General features: G+C 46.7%; 1 protein-coding gene across 1 annotated transcript in view; it reads right to left on the bottom strand.

The window, feature by feature from the left end:
• Positions 1 to 2,517: 2,517 nt before the first annotated feature.
• LOC119336815 (putative glucose-6-phosphate 1-epimerase) overlaps positions 2,518 to 18,620 on the bottom strand; it is a 16,933-nt gene continuing 830 nt past the window's right edge. The window contains exons 2-8 of the mRNA XM_037608896.1: positions 10,286 to 10,360; positions 9,837 to 9,890; positions 9,595 to 9,755; positions 9,347 to 9,487; positions 4,037 to 4,139; positions 3,004 to 3,103; positions 2,518 to 2,906 (exon numbers count right to left, since the gene is read on the bottom strand). Of these exons, the coding sequence (XP_037464793.1) occupies positions 2,695 to 2,906; positions 3,004 to 3,103; positions 4,037 to 4,139; positions 9,347 to 9,487; positions 9,595 to 9,755; positions 9,837 to 9,890; positions 10,286 to 10,360 (846 nt within the window). The 3' untranslated portion in view covers positions 2,518 to 2,694. The remainder of the gene's footprint in view (positions 2,907 to 3,003; positions 3,104 to 4,036; positions 4,140 to 9,346; positions 9,488 to 9,594; positions 9,756 to 9,836; positions 9,891 to 10,285; positions 10,361 to 18,620) is intronic.

Here is an 18,620-nt window from a genome sequence, read left to right as displayed (position 1 = left end):
ATGGTCAAGGCGGCGGAGCTAGGGGTGTTGAGCCCGTTCACAGGTGTCAAGCCAACTCAGAGTGTTTCGATTTATGCGGATGATGTGGCATTGTTCGTCAGGCAGAACGAGGTGGATCTCAGGTTCGTTACTATGGCCCTTAAAGCGTTTGGGGACGCTTCGGGATTGAGAGTCAACTACTGGAATCATTTGCAGTTCTTATTCATGGCAACGAGTTGGACAAAAACAGAATTCTCAACCTGTTACAGTGCGATCTGGGGAAGTTTATGTGCAAATACTTAGGTCTGCAGCTCGCCATACACCAGCTCAAAAGGGCGAACTGGCAGCCTATGTTGGATAGAGCGAACAAGTGTGCCCCGAGGTGGCAATGAAGCCTGTTACAGTGTTCGGGGCGGCTAGTGTTGGTCAAGTCTGTGATCGCTGCGAAGCCGATCCACCACTTCATGATCACGGACACTCCGGCATGGGTGTTTGAAGAACTTGATAAATGGATGAGGGCATTTTTTTGGGCAGGCAAGGAGAAGGCCTCCAGAGGACAATGCATGGTAGCTTGGAGCGCGATATGCAAGCCGACGTGCTTCGGTGGGCTTGGAATTAGAAACCTCAAATTGCATGGCCTTGCTCTCAAGTCAAGTGGGAGTGGCTGAAGCGCATGGATCCGAAGAGACCGTGGCAGGGTCTGAACATGATCAATGATAAGGATGCCTGGGCGGTTTTTGACAGTATGGTCAAGACCGAGGTAGGGGCGGGCACTGAGGTCTTATTCTAGAGGGAACGTTGGATCCATGGGTTTGCAGCGGCTGACATAGCGTCCATGATTCACGCTCAGGTAGATACGCGCACTAGAAATAGACGCACGGTCAAGGAGGGGGTCTGAACATGATCAATGATAAGGATGCCCGGGCGGTTTTTGACAGTATGGTCAAGATCGAGGTAGGGGTGGGCACTAAGGACTTATTCTGGAGGGAACATTGGATCCATGGGTTTGCAGCGGCTGACATAGCGCCGATGATTCACGCTCAGGTAGATAAGCGCACTAGAAATAGACGCACGGTCAAGGAGGGTTGGACAACAGAAGATGGTTATAGGATGTTGTGGGGGAGCTCACTGTTGTGGGTCATCTACAGCTAGTGCACCTCAATCTGGCCATTAGCACCATTTAGCGAGATACCAGTGTGTCGGATACATTCTCTTGGTCGGCCAACTCTTCTAGTGTGTACTCGGCTAGTTCGACATATCAACGGTTGTGCCTCGGTGATGTCAAGGCCCCATATGCATCTTGCATCTGGAAGAGTTGGGCACTTCTCAAGTGCAATATCTTTGCTTAGTTGGCGGTCCAGCACCATATCTGGACTTCGGACCGTCGGGCCAAGCATGGCCTACAAGATCACCCCTCGGCTTGCTACATGTGGCACACTTGCTTCAGTGCATTAGACTTGGATTAGTGGATTGAGACCAGGGGAGTTTGGCTAGGGGCTTGAAGAGAGGTTTCAATACCTTAGTCATCTTAGTTGCTTGGGAGCTCTGGAAGCAACAGAACGCACGCGTGTTTAATGGTTTACTACATTTTGTGAGAGAGTAGCCTTAAGAGTAGTTTGTTAGTTTGTGTGGGTTGTAATGGGTGGTGGCCGAGTGTGGATGTACGCATCTAGCTCGTGCCTCTCTTGTACATTGATTCTCTATCTTCTATAAAAATATCGCTTTTAGCGTATTCTCAAAAAAAAAAATGCTCCTACCGATGAGCAAGGGCCATATCAGAGTCGTGCTGAAAACTGACTGCCAGGCAATCTATGATGCATGGCACCAACATGATCGCTCGGTGGGGGGGGAGTATCTTCAGGGAGAAGCGCACCTACCTTCCAAACTTGCAGGGATTTGAGATTCGTTGGATTGGTCTGATGCAAACGTTGCTGCCCATACTTGTGCCAAAGAGTCTTTGGCGTTCCACACTAGTTCTATTGTTTGTCCTGTAATTCCTGATTTTCTGCTTGACATTGTACAACCAGACTTAGTCCACCAAAATGAATAAAATACCTTGAGGGCGGTTCTAAAAAAAATGACATAGCTACATAATTTATTTATTTTTGCGGGTAGAAAATGCTACTTTAACATAAAATGCTACAACTGCACCACATGGTAACATTCCTCAGTATGGCCACTGAACCACACGAAACGATACTTTAGACTGATGGATTTGATTACGGACGAGTTGAGCTGCTCTGGGCTAAAAACAACTGACGTGGTCTGTTATTTTAGAACTGCCCTACTACTCACTTGTAGATACAAAAAGGGCAAAAGATAGCGGATGATGAAAAGGAAGAAAGGTCAAGGCAATGTCCGAGTCAGCCCAGCATCAAATAGGTAAGGGCAATGAAGTGCTTCTGCAGAGGCCAAATATTTCGTGAGTTAGAACGAGAGGATAGGTACACAAGTTTCATAGGTGGTGTATGGAGGCATGTGAGAATCACTATCTGTCAAAGGTGGTGTATGGAAGAATGACAAAGAAAAGACAGTTCATCTTCTAGTCAGCTGCTAATCACATACCAGGTATATTCATAACCATAATACTCCGAGAGACTTGTTGTTGCCGTGGTATGTAAGTACCAGAACATAATCCAATAAGTGATACATTGAAACCAGAACACAGCTTAGCTAGAGTAAAACATAACCTGTACATGAGGAAGAAGTGAGAACTCAACCATGAAGGACCTTTAATGGATCTAACTGCCCACTACAGTAGCTGGAAGGAACAGCGGAGAGCCCAAGCCTTCCTTTCCACTCTTCACCAGGCTTGAGGGTAATTGGCTTCTCAACGGCTGCAGGCTCCACACAAAGCATGTGCTTGTATTCTAAATCCCCAAAATCTTGCATAGCTTTTGCCTTCTTATCCCAAGGGTTCCAAACAACTAGAGAACAACAGGTAATGATGAAGATGAAAGTAATTTGCAGCAATAGATTTCATTAAATTCAACATAAAAAGGTTTTCCATTAAATCAAGCTTACCAGCATCTGGAAGTCCTTCTTTTGTCACGACGAATGTTCTTCTCATGTCATGATCAATAATTGCAACTTTCGAGGGTGCAGCAAGATATACCTTATCAACCTTTATGACAAATCAATTACTGGTAGGAAGCATGAGATATCAAGTATTTACATTGATAGTTACTCTCTCCTTTCCGGTTTATAGGGCTCAACTCAAAAATCTCACCAACCAAGATAGATGATGAGTGTGGAATAATTTTGGTACTACGCGTATACCTAGGTTGCCAATTTTATCACCCTAATATAAACTATATAACACAAAAATTATACCTTTTGAAAGTAGAAACTCCGAAGTTTATGTTGGTATATTTTTTGTAATATATGACTTGTATTAGGTTGGTCAAATTGACGACCTAGGGGTACGCGCACGCCCTGTAAACTGAGAGAGAGGTAGTATTTACATTGATAGTTACTCTCTCCTTTCCGGTTTATAGGCCTCAACTCAAAAATCTCACCAACCAAGATAGATGATGAGTGTGGAATAATTTTGGTACTACCTCCGTTTCAGTTTACAAGTCCTACGCGTATACCTAGGTTGCCAATTTTATCACCCTAATATAAACTATATAACACAAAAATTATACTTTTTGAAAGTAGAAACTCCGAAGTTTATGTTGGTATATTTTTTGTAATATATGACTTGTATTAGGTTGGTCAAATTGACGACCTAGGGGTACGCGCACGCCCTGTAAACTGAGAGAGAGGTAGTAGTTTGCAAAAGTACTCAAGTAATGCGCTCGTTTCCCTCAAATAATTGTGTTTACCAATGCATTAATTGCAATGCATGCATGCATGACCAATAAATAACTAAGAACTTCTACATGCATGGGTGATTTTTCTTCTAATCCTCACATGCAGTGATTTAATGCACCTTGATATCTGAGCGTGTGATGGGAAGCAATAGAAATGAGACTTATAAAACGGTAAAACGAAAGTTTTGAGATAAGCCCTGTAAACCGAAAAGTAGTAGATATTTAACATGAAGTACACCTACTTCTGATTCGAATACAATAGCATCTCCTTGCTCTGTGAAACGCTCCTTTCCCTTCATGTTGTCAAGGTAGTCCATTGTTTCCAGCCCTTCGACACGTACTTCACTACAGGGTTTATAAGAAGTGAGAATACTTGCAGTGGCTGTCTCAAATATAATTATCAATAAGAAACAAAGGCAAAAGAATAAAGAATTTGGCACTTCAAGCAATTGCAGTAACTCGACGGCAAGCTTGTAAAAATGTCTTATATTATGGGATGGAGGGAGTATTTCTAATTAGCACAATCCAAGAGTATTATTCGCGTACACAGTTAATATCCCTCGTTCCTCTCGCACGCCTCCTTCGGAACCCCGTGTACGCAAGCCGCTGCGTGTGGTTATGGCATGCAGCTAGATTAGCGTGTGCCACTATTGCATGCAGCCACTAAGGGCAGTCTCAATGCACTATATCTTAGAGCAAGTATGATGACATTGCAACAACATATAGCCAGCAGCCAGCTATACAATAACCATGCTCCATGATACCCAAGAGGAACGATATGTCCGAGCGAACATATGCCACTCCGATTCCAAGAGGTTGGCTGACATAACTCGCCCGACTCCCCTATATGTGGAGGGTGCTCCTACTGCCCACCACCGTCGACCAAGCAATCAGCCCAACGCGGATGCACCACCAACGACTCCACACTTACGAGATCGCTGCCAGCTCCAGATCAACCACATCACTATTGACCCCATGCTCCCAACACAATACTTGGCTCCAAGGCAATGCTTCCAACAAAGTAACGACACCCCAGGCACCACCATTAGACACGGCTTTCACCAAAAGACAAGAATTTGAAGTTGAGAGAGATGCCTCGCCACCAGCCCAGACTGAAGTTGGGCATGGCTTTCGCCAGGAGAGCCAAGCACCTATGCTGGGGACGTCTCTAGCTCACCACCACCGAGCTGGAGCAAGCAGATGCTACATGCCACACCACCAAAATCTTGCCAAAGCGCCACCGGCAGTGCAAGCCGAAGAGCATCCCAAAGACCCTGCCCATACCAACACCACTGCAGCCCACCAGCCTGACGGGGAGTCACCACATACCGCTTCCAAGACAGTCACCAGCCGGACATCCTTCCAAGCCTCCGGCAGCCAAAGCTCCAAATCCGGCCGCTCCAAGCCAGAGGCCACCAGCCGGTCCGCCGCCGAAGCGGCACGTCTATCGACGTAACAAAAACCGAGGTACCCCGAGCATGAAGATACGCGGGCCCCATCAAAAAATCCATGGACTGGCAATACGAAGGAGGGAGCAGCACATTTTTTACCGTGAGAGGAGAGAAGCCACACGAGAGGCACACAGATCCTTGAGTTAATTTACCGGGCGATAAATTCCACATTTAATCAAGGCGGAAGCTCTAAAAACGTCAACCATGACGTCACAAGGTTGGTGCTCGAAGCCCCAAACACTGGCCACTCGATGTACGTGTCATGCATGCAGACAACACGGTGTACAGGCCAGGCGGGAACCTCAGGTCAGATAAGGTGCAGGCCTTATCGGTCAGGTGAGGGAAACAGAGCAGACAACCATTTGACCAAGTGAACCGGTGCCTCGCGTCGCATCATGCAGGACGATGGCAAGCAGGACCCAAGCATCTACCAGGAGCACTCGAGTGTTTGACAAGCTGCGGTGTCAGCTTATCAACTGTGAAGACCAAAGACAAATTGCACATGCGCAGGCGCCTACTTCTACTTGTATCCGTTCACACGTAATCCACCGGCTATTTGTGGTGCCCCCAGGCCCTATATAAGGGGAGGACCGTGGCCATTTCAAGACAAGCAAGAATACATACACCAGCTAGTACTACTTCACTCATCCCACGCAACACAAGGAGGTAGTTCATCTCGTTTAGAGAAATTGAGATAGGAGTGCTCGAGCACTCAAGTTAGCACCCCTTTTGTAACACAACAACACTTGTAATCCCTCTCATTTTCATATCAATGAAGAACAAGAGGTAGGATTTTACACTATCAATGGCGGATTGAACCTGTATAAAAATCCTTCCTGTCTTTTGTGATCTTTTCCGAAGGAAACAGAGCATTTTGGGCCCTAGTCGAACACAAAAATACAGGGTATCCTTGATCCATGATGTCTTGAGTTGACACTTCAACGGCATCCCTGGCACCTCGCATAGCGGTCGAGGCCAACAGGCACCGCTAAGCTCCACAGCCACGACCAAGCCGCCGTTGGGCAGCCAACCTCAGGGTCAGGGGCATCAAATCCTAGTGGGGGATCCGCCAGGGCAGCCGCTTGAGCAGCCTCTTGCATCCATCACAGGTCGCGACGCCACTTGGGCACGCCATGCACAGCCGACGCACACCACCAGCAATACCTTATTTTACTTGCTCTAGACAACATAGAGAAGTACAAGATGGCAAAGAAGGCCGCAAAGCGAGCTGTCAGTGAAGCAAGGGGTCGGGCGTATGAGGACCTCTACCAACGGTTAGGCACGAAGGAAGGCGAAAGGGACATCTATAAGATGGCCAAGATCCGAGAGAGGAAGACGACGGATATTGGCCAAGTCAAATGCATCAAGGACGGAGCAGACCAACTCCTGGTGAAGGACGAGGAGATTAAGCATAGATAGCGGGAGTACTTCGACACGCTGTTCAATGGGGAGAATGAGAGTTCTACCATTGAATTGGACAACTCCTTTGATGAGACTAGCATGCGTTTTGTGCGGCAAATCCAGGAGTCTGAGGTCAAGGAGGCTTTAAAAAGGATGAAAGGAGGCAAGGCGATGGGCCTTGATTGTATCCCCATTGAGGTGTGGAAAGGCCTCGGGGACATAGCGATAGTATGGCTAACCAAGCTTTTCAACCTCATTTTTTGGGCAAACAAGATGCCAGAAGAATGGAGACGAAGTATATTAGTACCGATCTTCAAGAACAAGGGGGATGTCCAGAGTTGTACTAATTACCGTGGAATTAAGCTAACGAGCCCTACAATGAAGCTATGGAGAGAGTCATTGAGCACCGCATAAGAAGAATGACAAGACCAAAAATCGGTTTGGCTTCATGCCTGGGAGGTCGACCATGGAAGCCATTTTCTTGGTGTGACAACTTATGGAGAGATACAGGGAGCAAAAGATGGACTTGCATATGGTGTTCATTGACTTGGAGAAGGCATATGATAAGATACCGCGGAATGTCATGTGGTGGGCCTTGGAGAAACACAAAGTCCCAGCAAAGTACATTACCCTCATCAAGGACATGTATGATAATGTTGTGACAAGTGTTCGAACAAGTGATGTCGACACTGATGACTTCCCGATTAAGATAGGATTGCATCAGGGTCAGCTTTGAGCCCTTATCTTTTTGCCTTGGTGATGGATGAGGTCACAAGGGATATACAAGGAGATATCCCATGGTGTATGCTCTTTGCGGATGATGTTGTGCTAGTTGACGATAGTCGGACGGGGGTAAATAGGAAGTTAGAGTTATGGAGACAAACCTTGGAATCGAAAGGGTTTAGGCTTAGTAGAACTAAAACGGAGTACATGATGTGCGGTTTCAGTACTACTAGGTGTGAGGAGGAAGTTAGCCTTGATGGGCAGGTGGTGCCTCAGAAGGACACCTTTCCATATTTGGGGTCAATGCTGTAGGAGGATGGGGGTATTGAACTGGCATTCTCTGTGACAAGAGTGCCACAAAAGCTAAAAGGCAAGTTCTATAGGACGGCGGTTCGACCCGCAATGTTGTATGGCGCTGAGTGTTGGCCGCCTAAAAGGCGACATGTTCAACAATTAGGTGTGGCGGAGATGTGTATGTTGAGATGGATGTGTGGCCACACAAGGAAGGATCGAGTCCGGAATGACGATATACGAGATAGAGTTGGGGTAGCACCAATTGAAGAGAAGCTTGTCCAACATCGTCTGAGATGGTTTGAGCATATTCAGCGCAGGCCTCCAGAAGCTCCAGTGCAATAGCGGACGGCTAAAGCGTGCGGAGAATGCCAAGAGCGGTCGAGGTATACCGAATTTGACATAGGAGGAGTCCGTTAAGAGAGACCTGAAGGATTGGAGTATCACCAAAGAACTAGCTATGGACAGGGTGCGTGGAAGTGTGCCAGAGCCATGAGTTGGTCGCGAGATCTTATGAGTTTCACCCTAACTTGTTTGGGACTAAAGGCTTTGTTGTTGTTGTTGTTTTTTAAGAGCATCTCCAATAACTTGTTGGTTAGTTTGTTGGTCAATATAGCCATGTCATCAACCAACAATGTATCATACAAGTACTCCAATGGTTGTACTCCCTTCGTCTTTGAGAACAAGGCCACTTCGTTTGTTGTGTCAAACTTTTGACTCATAATTTTGGTCAATAAAATATGAGTTATATGTCATAAAAAATACTCCCTCCATTCCATAATGTAGTGAACATAGATATTCTGGTAAGTCAAACTTTACAAACTTTGACCAAGTTTATAAAGAAAATTATTTGCATCTAGAATACTAAATATATACAATATGAAAATACATCTTGTGGTGTATCTAATGACATGTATTTGGTATCCTAGATGTGTAAGTTTTTCTCCACGTTAAAGTTTGTAAAGCTTGACTTTTCAAAAAATCTATACGCATCATCAGAAAGTCCACTACGATGTGCAGCCAACGGCATACTTTTTGTGGCATATAACTCTCATTTTATTGGTAAAATTAATGGACAAAATTAGAACAAAAATATGAAGTGGCCTTGTATTCAAAGACGAAGGGAGTATGTAAGGTTGACCAATAGGAGGTGAGAGAATATGGAAGCTTGCTCTCTTTCTTTACCTTGGAGCTTGTGCACACGGTGTTGGTTCATTTTCATTCAACCTCACACTCTCTCTTCATTCATTACTTGACACATCATCGAAGATGCTTACTTGGCAATTTTACCAACAAGCATCTTACAGCTGAGCACACATCCAGCAAAGGGGAACCAAGGAAAGAGAGAACACTGAGCACACATCCAGCAAAGGGGAACCGAGGAAAGAAAGAACACGCATGTCAGCAGCCTTTCAAGCGCACACAGAGCTAGCTTGCTAGCTGGCCCAATAAACCCAGACGAAGGGACTAGTACTACATCCCAAATTTATACGGCATAAACCAAGACTGACCGAGTGAATATAGTTGCATACATGCACATGACTATTAAAGCAGTGCACAATTGTACAAAAACAAATTCTGAATTTCCAACAAGATGTCAAAAAATGGAGCAGTCCATTGCAGAGGTTAAAATTTCATTAAAAAAATAATGCAGACAACAAAGCGAAAAAACATAAGCGACCATACCTTATGTCAGAAACAGAGAAGTATGTGTGATATGCAAATGTATAAGAAAAAGGTCTTCCATCAGTGTTGGTATTCCTGATTCGAGACGTGAGACTCAAATCTCCACCAGCACCAAGAGCAATTCTCAAGCGAAACTCGAAACTGTTAATGTTGAATAAGCCAAGAGCAGAGTCAGAAATGTAATGTATACATCACATGCATAAAAGAGATAATTGTGCCTATACATGGTTTAAGCATCTAGCACAAACCTGTGTGGCCACATCTTTAAATCATCTTCACTAGGCTTCAGAATAAGATCAACAAAAGCTTTAATTGCAGGATTTACTGGTAAAGGGGGTGGATTATCATCAATAGCCCAAAGCCGATTTCTTGCAAATCCATGTTGCTCAAGATTTCCCTGAGTTCCAAACTGCATCAACATGGTAGTTCTCAGTGATAGGCAGAAAATAATTTTAACATGACCAGGTCATCATGGATGAAGGTTGCATACCTGGGGAAAGCAAATAGGTATCCCACCACGAAACGGTTTTGGAGGCTTGATGGCCTGCAAAAGAAAATTTTACTTTCAGAAACTGAGGCATTAACCTGGCCTGGATGTATAAGTACATATATGACAAGCATTGTAGCGCAATATATATCACGATTAGCACTTGAGCTAAAAAGAACTAGAATTGTCTGATTGAAACCCAATGGTAAAATCAGAAGCAATCATGAAAAAAAAGTTAAAAATGCAGAGATGAGGCGGATCTATTATGCAAAAATTAGAATCATACTGCATCAGGAAGTGGTAGGGACATAGCAAGAATGTTCAACAAAATAATTCAGAGGAGCAAGGACGACCTCCAAACAAACTGAGCATGTTCTCATCTAAAACATGCACCCATGTACCCATACAACAATTGACCCATGATACACATGGCCAAAGACAGGATTATCTACCTTGCTGCTGACAAAAAGCAACTCCTCGCCATGGTCATTCTTCCATGAAGTTACTTGACCTCCAAAAAGACGGATCTGTGAATACAGAATACTTTAGTGATACTCATCATTACATCATGCGGTTTCACAATATAACAAACTGAAAGTCCAACGCATGGAAGACAATATGATATTACTTCCAAAAACAAATGGGGTGAGGACGAAGAAATGAAGACGAAGGGAGAGGACTAGAGGCTCTCCTAGTTAGCATCTAAAAAGCACGGACACGCCAGAAAATGCCAGTTTGCTGTCCTGATACGGCAGGATACGGGGGCACGGCGGGATATGTCAATCCAGCAGTATCCCCTGATTTTTGTTTTCAAAAATAGAAAGAAAAAAGCAGGGATACAGCGGAATACGTAAGTGACACATTTGGGACACGGCCTGGCCCAAAAACAGCCTCAGTCCAATACACCCGATCTTGCAGGGTCGCACGCACGCTCTCCACATAAGAACGAGATGCTCCCAGACTCCTAGGCAGCAGTGAACATGCCGCCGCCTCCTGGACCGAAGCCGCCGCTGCCGCCGGCAACGCCTGGACTCGACCGGCGGCCGCTGCCCCCAGCAGCATTAGCCTCTCCTCGCAGGTAACCCCAATCGCGAAGTCCCCAAACCCAGCAGACTCTCCGCGGCTTCTTCATCTCTTTTATTCTGATTTCTTCCATTAAGCTGTTGGATGCTGCTTGCTGCTCTTTGAATGCTTGTGCTGCTGCTGTTTGCTACCCATGTTGTGCTGCTCTTTGAATGCTTGTGCTGCTGGCCTGCTGCTGCTCATTCGAATAGTCGAATACTTGTGCTGCTGTTGAATCTTGAATGATGAATGTCTGGATGCTTTGCTGCTTGGCTGCTTGGAGTGAGGCCTCATCTTCTTCAGATAACAAAGATGTAGCAACCTGTGACAAAATTCCACACCCTGCCTTTGAGCAACTTTGCAAGGAAGACAGAGCAGCCCAACAACTCATTGAACATGGTGCAACTAGGCATACAATTCCTCTACCTCACTTTGCTGGTTCTGCTCCAACAAGAAAATGAAAGCAAACAGCTATTGGAGAGAGTTTTAATGCTGAGATCCGACAACAAGCTGATGCTCATATTGCTAGAATGTTTTTCACCTACAATGCTCAGACTTGAACATGCTTGCTGATTTTTATCAGCCCCAATGATGACCATGAAGTTATAGAAATGGGAAACAAATGCTCTCGAAAGTTTTATCCAGAACAAGATGACCTCGAAACTATCAAGAATTTGCTGATTTTGCTCTTTTCATGAATGCCTTTGAAAATCCAGATTCTGTTGAAGATAGAGCTGATTTTGAACCTAAGCAATGATGGGGATTTAGCATTGAAAGTACTTGAGCAACCAACTCAGCCTATGTTGTCTCAACATAGCCGGTCCCAAGCCCGGGTAAAGGAGGAGGGTTGTGATAGGCTTGGCGAGCCAACATCAAAACTCAGCCACTCATATGGAGATGAAACCCAAAAGATTTTCGTTGGGGCATAACCCTCTCAGCGGCGCGCCACATCGGAACCCCGTCGTGGTGGAAAATGAGCAAGGGTCTTCGCATTTGACTCGATGAGTGCGAAGGTAAGGAAGTTAGCCGAGCCTAGGAGGATCCACTTAGGTAGCTGGAACGTAGGGTCCCTGACAGATAAGCTTCGGGAGCTAGTTGATACAACGGTGAGGAGAGGTGTTGATATCCTTTGCTTCCAAGAAACCAAATGGAGGGGGCAGAAGGCGAAGGAGGTGGAGGATACCGGCTTCAAGCTATGGTACACGAGGTCAGCTGCAAACAGAAATGAAATAGGCATCTTAGTCAACAAGAGCCTCAAGTATGGAGTGGTAGACGTGAGACGTGGGGACCGGATTATCCTGGTCAAGCTGGTAGTTGGGACTTGTTCTCAATGTTATCAGCGCATATGCCCCGCAAGTAGGCCACAACGAGAACACCAAGAGGGAGTTCTAGGAAGGCCTGGAGGACATGGTTAGGAGTGTACTAATCGGTGAGAAGCTCTTCATAAGAGGAGACCTCAATTGCCATGTGGGTACATCTAACACAGGTTTTGAAGGGGTGAATGGGGGCTTTGGCTATGGTATCAGGAATCAAGGAGAAAATGTCCTATCTTTGCTTTAGCCTACGAATGACCGTAGCTCACACCCTTTTTAAAAGAGAGAATCACATCTAGTAACTTCTAGCATTGGTCAACACAATAGCCAGATTGATTTCATCCTCTCGAGAAGAAGACAGGCGTGCGTGCCTAGGTTGTAAGGTGATACCTGGAGAGAGTGTTATCCCTCAGCATAAATTGCGCTTGCTGACTTCCGCTTTCGAATTCATGTCTAGCGGGATAAGCGTGCCAAAAGTCGCAAGTGGTGGAAGCTCAAGGAGGAGGTAGCTCGGGCGTTCAAGGAGAGGGTCATTAAGGAGGGCCCTTGGGAGGAAAGGAGGTGATGCGAACAATATGTGCATGAAGATGGCGACTTGCATTCGCAGAAGCGAAGCTAAAGATACCTTGTGGTGGAATGATGATGTCCAAAAGGCTGTTAAGGAGAAGAAAGATTGTTTCAGACGCTTTTACCTGGATAGGAGCGCAGACAACATGGAGAAGTACAGGATGGCAAAGAAGGCCGCAAAGCGAGCTGTGAGTGGAGCAAGGGGTCGGGCGTATGAGGACCTCTACAAGTGGTTAGACACGACGAAAGGCGAAAGGGACATCTAAGATGGCCAAGATCCGAGAGAGGAAGACAAGGGATGTTGACCAAGTCAAATGCATCAAGGATGGATGGAGCAGACCAGCTCCTGGTGAAGGACAAGGAGATTAAGCATAAACAACGGGAGTATTTCAACAAGTTATTCGATGGGGAGAATGAGAGCTCTACCATTGAATTGACGACTCCTTTGATGACACCAGCAGGCGTTTTGAGCGGCGAATTCAGGAGTCCGAGGTCAAGGAGGATTTAAAAAGGATGAAAAGAGGCAAGACAATGGGCCCTGATTGTGTCCCCCATTGAGATGTGGAGAGGCCTCGGGGACATAGCGATAGTATGGCTAACCAAGCTTTCCAACCTCATTTTTCGGGCAAATAGATGCCGGCAGAATAGAGACGGAGTATATTAGTACCAATCTTCAAGAACAAGGGGGATGTTTAGAGTTGTACTAATTGTCGTGATGTTTAGAGTTGTACTAATTGTCACGGAATTAAGTTGATGAGCCATACAATAAAGCTATGGGAGAGAGTCATTGAGCACCGCTTAAGAAGAATGACAAGCGTGATGAAAAATCACTTTGGTTTCATGCCTAGGAGGTCGAGCATTGAAGCCATTTTCTTGGTACAACTTATGGAGAGATACAGGGTGCAAAAGAAGGACCTGCATATGGTGTTGATTGACTTGGAGAAGGCCTATGATAAGATACCGCAGAATGTCAGTGGGCCTTAGAGAAACACAAAGTTCCAGCAAAGTACATTACACTCATCAAGGAGATGTACGACAATGTTGTGACAATTGTTCGAACAAGTGATGGTGACACTGATGACTTCCCAATTAAAATAGGACTGCACCAGGGTCAACTTTGAGCCCTTATTTTATTTTATTGTTCTGGTGATGGACGAGGTCAAAAGGGATATACAAGGAGATATCCCATGGTGTATGCTCTTTGTGGATGATGTGGTGCTAGTCGATGATAGTCGAATGGGGGTCAATAGGAAGTTAAGAGTTATGGAGACAAGCCTTGGAATCGAAAGGTTTTAGACTTTGTAGAACTAAACCGAGTACATGAGTGTGATTTCGGTACTACTGGGTACAAGGAGGAGATTAGCCTTAATGGGCAGGTGGTGCCTGAGAAGGACGCCTTTCGATATTTTGGGTCTATGTTGCAGAAGGACAGGGATATCGATGAAGATGTGAACCATCGAATCAAAGTCGATTGGATGAAGTGGCACCAAGCTTCTGGCATTCTCTGTGACAAGAGATTGCCGCAAAAGCTAAAAGACAAGTTCTATAGGACAGCGATTCGACCCGCAATGTTGTATGGCGCCGAGTGTTGGGCAACTAAAAGGCAACATGTTCAACAGTTAGGTGTGGCGGAGATGCGCATGTTGAGATGGATGTGTTGCCACACAACGAAGGACTGAGTCCGAAATGATGATATACAAGATAGAGTTCGGGTAGCACTGATTGAAGAGAACCTTTGTCCAACATCGTCTGAGATGGTTTGAGCATATTCAACGCGTTCCTCCAGAAGCTGTAGTGCATAGCGAATGGTTAAAACATGCTGATAATGTCAAGAGAGGTCACGGTAGACCGAACCTGACATGGGAGTAGTCCGTAAAGAGAGACCTGAAGTACTGGAGTATCACCAAAGAACTAGCCATAGACAGGAGTGCGTGGAAGCTTGCTATCCATGTGCCAGAATCATGAGTTAGTCGCGAGAACTTATGATTTCACCTCTAGCCTACCCCAACTTATTTGGGACTAAAGGCTTTATTGTTGTTGTTGTAAAGTACTTCAGCAGCCCGCGTCTTCCTCTTGTTGTGAGAGGAATTGGACCACAGATGGTTTCATCCATAGCGCTGGAAGAAACAAGCTAGCTCCTGCCCGAGGTAATGATTTGGTGTTTACACACAACAACCACCACCTGCTTTCAAGGAATTCTCGAAAATATCAAACTGGGCCAAGTCGAATGTGGGACATTGGGGGAGATGGAGTTGTGACTTTTGCTCGTGTTGGCATGCTTGAAGGTGCAGATCTTTCACTTGATGAACTACAATTGGAAGGGGAAATAATTGATTCTCTCACTTGAGTCTTGACCTTCAGTCATTCACTCCTTTAGGCTTCAACCATGAGACCATCAGCCTATTTAATTTATGTTGGCATGCTTGAAGGTGCAGATCTTTCACTTGATGAACTAGAATTGGAAAAGGAAATAATTGATTCTCTCACTTGAATCTTGACCTTCAATCATTCACTCCTTTAGGCTTCAGCCATGAGACCATCAGCCTATTTAATTTATGTTTCTATAGATGTTATGTAATGTACTTCTGAACTGCCTATTTGCCATTTGAACTGTTTGACTATGTGGCCATCTGAGTGTTGTTAGCTCCTATTTATCATGATCTTAGTGGGCTATGTGATGTTGTCAATTTGTCATGGTTTGTATTTGTAATATTGTGTCATGTTGGGAGTTTGAGAATTGAAATTGCTAAACCATACTAAAATTGGGAGACAAATAGCATTGCAAATTGGGTAAGCAAACTTCTTTACTGTTTTCATGTTTTCGTATTCTCTTCTGATTATGTCTTCTTTACTGTTTGATGTGTTTTGCAAGATGCAAATTGCAATGACATGGGGGGATGAGGATCAATCAAGAACTTGATAAAAGAGACACCAAATGGGGCAGTATTCTCTATTCTGACCTCTTTATCATTAATTTTTTGTCTTAACTCTACATGTACAATGCAGCACAAAACCAGCATACATCACTCGTACTAGAAGAAATGAGTGTTTATTCATATTTGTTGAATTATAGCACTGCTGCAAAGTTCTTATCTCTGCAAGTTCGCAAACTGGGAATTATCACTTCACAAATCCTTATGTACAACATTTATACAATCTGAAGAGTTGATTGCAGCATTTCTAAATGGTAAACGCTTGTACCCAGCGGACCGGCTGAAAGTTGTGCTAGTCGCGCAAAGGCGTCACGTGTATGCATCTCAAGTGGGGCCTGTCCACCGCCCTCCCTTCACCTTATCTTCTCAGAAGCTCAAACAACCACATCCACTTAATCTCGTCTCATTACGCTCCCATCTCCTCTGCTCTACAGCTCAGCTCCACCTCATCTCGCGCGCCGCCGACAAGATCCTTTGCCACCTGCGACACGATGTCGGCCGGCCATGGCCACACCACCTTCAGTTTCTTCTATCCCTGCCATGGCTGCTCCACCAAACGCCACCGCGCCGAGCTGCGCCTGCTACCGCGGTGAGCCGTGCCCATGGATGCGAGGCCGTGGAGCTGCCAGCCTGCGGCAGAGACTGTTGCATCCTCGGACCGGCGGCGATGTCCGAGGTAACGCGTTGCGACCGATGAGATGCGCTACTGGAACCGGCATGGAAATTTGCTTCAACCGGCGAGGATGATGGTGGGCGGCGACGGTGGTGGGCTGCGGTAAGTTTCTGCCTTTTTCGATTTTTGCTGGAGATACTTTCGATTTTTGCTGCAATCAGTTTCTCGATTTGCTGCAACAGGAGAGGATAGTGCTGGGCGGCCATGATGGCAGGGGTGCCATGTTTTTTGCAGCACGGGATTTTTGCTGGAACCAGCTTTTTGACCTGCTGCAACCGGTGAGGATGGTGTTGGGGCGGCGACGCCATGACTTTTTTTTTTTTGCTGCATTGATTTTTTTGCTGGAAACCCCTTCTTCAATTTTGCTGGAACTATGAGTTTTTTGATGAAACCATGCATGTTTTTTGCTGGAACCAAATCAATGTCTTTTGCTGGAAACACATCATTTTTGCTGGAAACACATTATTGTTTGTTGGAACCATATCAATTATTTGCTGGAACCATGTGTTTTGCTTTTCAAACTGGCGTTGCTATTTTTGGTTGCAACCGACGAGCGGCGACCCCGATGGCGACGGCGAGTATCAAGCGGCGGGGAGCCGGCGGGGCTTCGAGGTCGCGCGGGCAAGGTTCGATGGCGTTTGTTGTGTTTTTCTTTTCTGTGCATGCGAGGCGAAAGGACCAAAGGAAAAAGAAAAAAAAGACAAGATCTGATGGTTTGCGGCTTTTAGATCGGGTGGCTAGCAGCCAACCGGCTAAAAGGTTGGGCCAGCCTGCCGGCACCTAGTAGTGCCCTTTCTAAATTGCAGAAGCACACTGAAAGGTTGGGCCGGCCTGCCGGCGCCTAGTAGTGCCCTTTCTAAATTGCAGAAGCACATTGTTCTTATCATGATCTTATTAAGCATCCCCCATGCTAAACTACACTTCCTAGAACGAAACTAACAGATTACCAAAAAGGCTTTCACCCTGCTTTGTATATAAAGCAACGATCATCCATAACCCGATACAAACGCACGCCACCATAACACATGCACACACCCAAGACACGATACATAGGCGCTGAGCAACGGCGGAGCTATGTAGCCTCCTGGGGGGGCTGTGGCCCCCCCAATATTGAAGCAACTTGTGAAGAAAATATTACTGTGAGGGTTTAGATGAGAAATATTTTAGTTTTTGGCCCCCCCAAACACTCATATTTTACCATTCGCCCCCCCAGCCAATTCTGTCTAGCTCCGCCACTGGCGCTGAGCACAACAACACCACCCCCAAACACTACAGGAGCCACCGGGGTCCACAACCGTGGAGACGCCATCGCAAAGAGATGAAGCCGCATATGACGAACTGTAGGCTCCAAGCCAGCGCCTTCAGGAAGGTTACAACACCGGAGTGCCGCCACCGCCCGACCCGAGGATCAGAGTTTCCCCTGGAGCAACACGACACGACGGGCAATGAAGGTCGCGACGACGCCTTCAATAAGGGAACAACCTACGCCGCCGCCGGTCCGTCCGAGGATAAAACAGGTTTTCACCGAACGCCACACCCCGGCAACCACGCCACCCACACGACCATGGCCACCGAGCAGCACCGAGCCACAGGCTCTGCCCATGAGCACGGCGCTCCCACCACCAGGGCCGCCGCCCCGACATCCAAGACCTTGACACCACCTCACCTGAGCCCCGCCGCTACCCAAACCAAGGATACAAGCAGAAAGGACCAGCTTTTCGCGCCCCTGGGAGGCCCCAGCACCGAGACCCAATAGGCCGGCCAAATCTGGCGTCCATCGACCAGTCCTGTGGCACCATGCGCGAGATGAGCTCAGTCCTGCTGCTGGGCGCGAGACAAGCTCGGTCCTCCGCACCGAGATCCAAGCCATCACGCCGGAAAGCCAGCCGCCGCTGCAGCCGACCCGCCAAGTTGTCGTGATGCCAGCTCAGTGAATGGAAGCCTCCACGCCCAGAGGACAGAGCCACCTCGCCGCCGCAGCCCACAGCCGGAGCAGCAACCACGCCGAGCCACTGGCCCAACCCGTGCCGCCCGCCGGACACCCTGCGTCAAATCCGGCCGGAGCACGCCACCGCCACGACCACGCACCCCAAGGCGTGACCAGCATCACCCCTCCGGCGGCCCCAGCAACGACCACGCCCGCCACCCTCGCGCCCCATCGCAGATTGGCGCACGCCGCCGCCAGATCTGCCGCCCAAACGCCGCACCACCTCGGCACGAGCACCCACGCAGCCACCAC

The sequence above is a fragment of the Triticum dicoccoides genome, chromosome 7B (assembly GCF_002162155.2).
Source record: "Triticum dicoccoides isolate Atlit2015 ecotype Zavitan chromosome 7B, WEW_v2.0, whole genome shotgun sequence".
NCBI classification, from domain to species: domain Eukaryota; kingdom Viridiplantae; phylum Streptophyta; class Magnoliopsida; order Poales; family Poaceae; genus Triticum; species Triticum dicoccoides.
The sequence above is the reverse complement of the archived record's forward strand: the minus strand, read 5'-3'. Positions and strand labels throughout refer to the sequence as shown.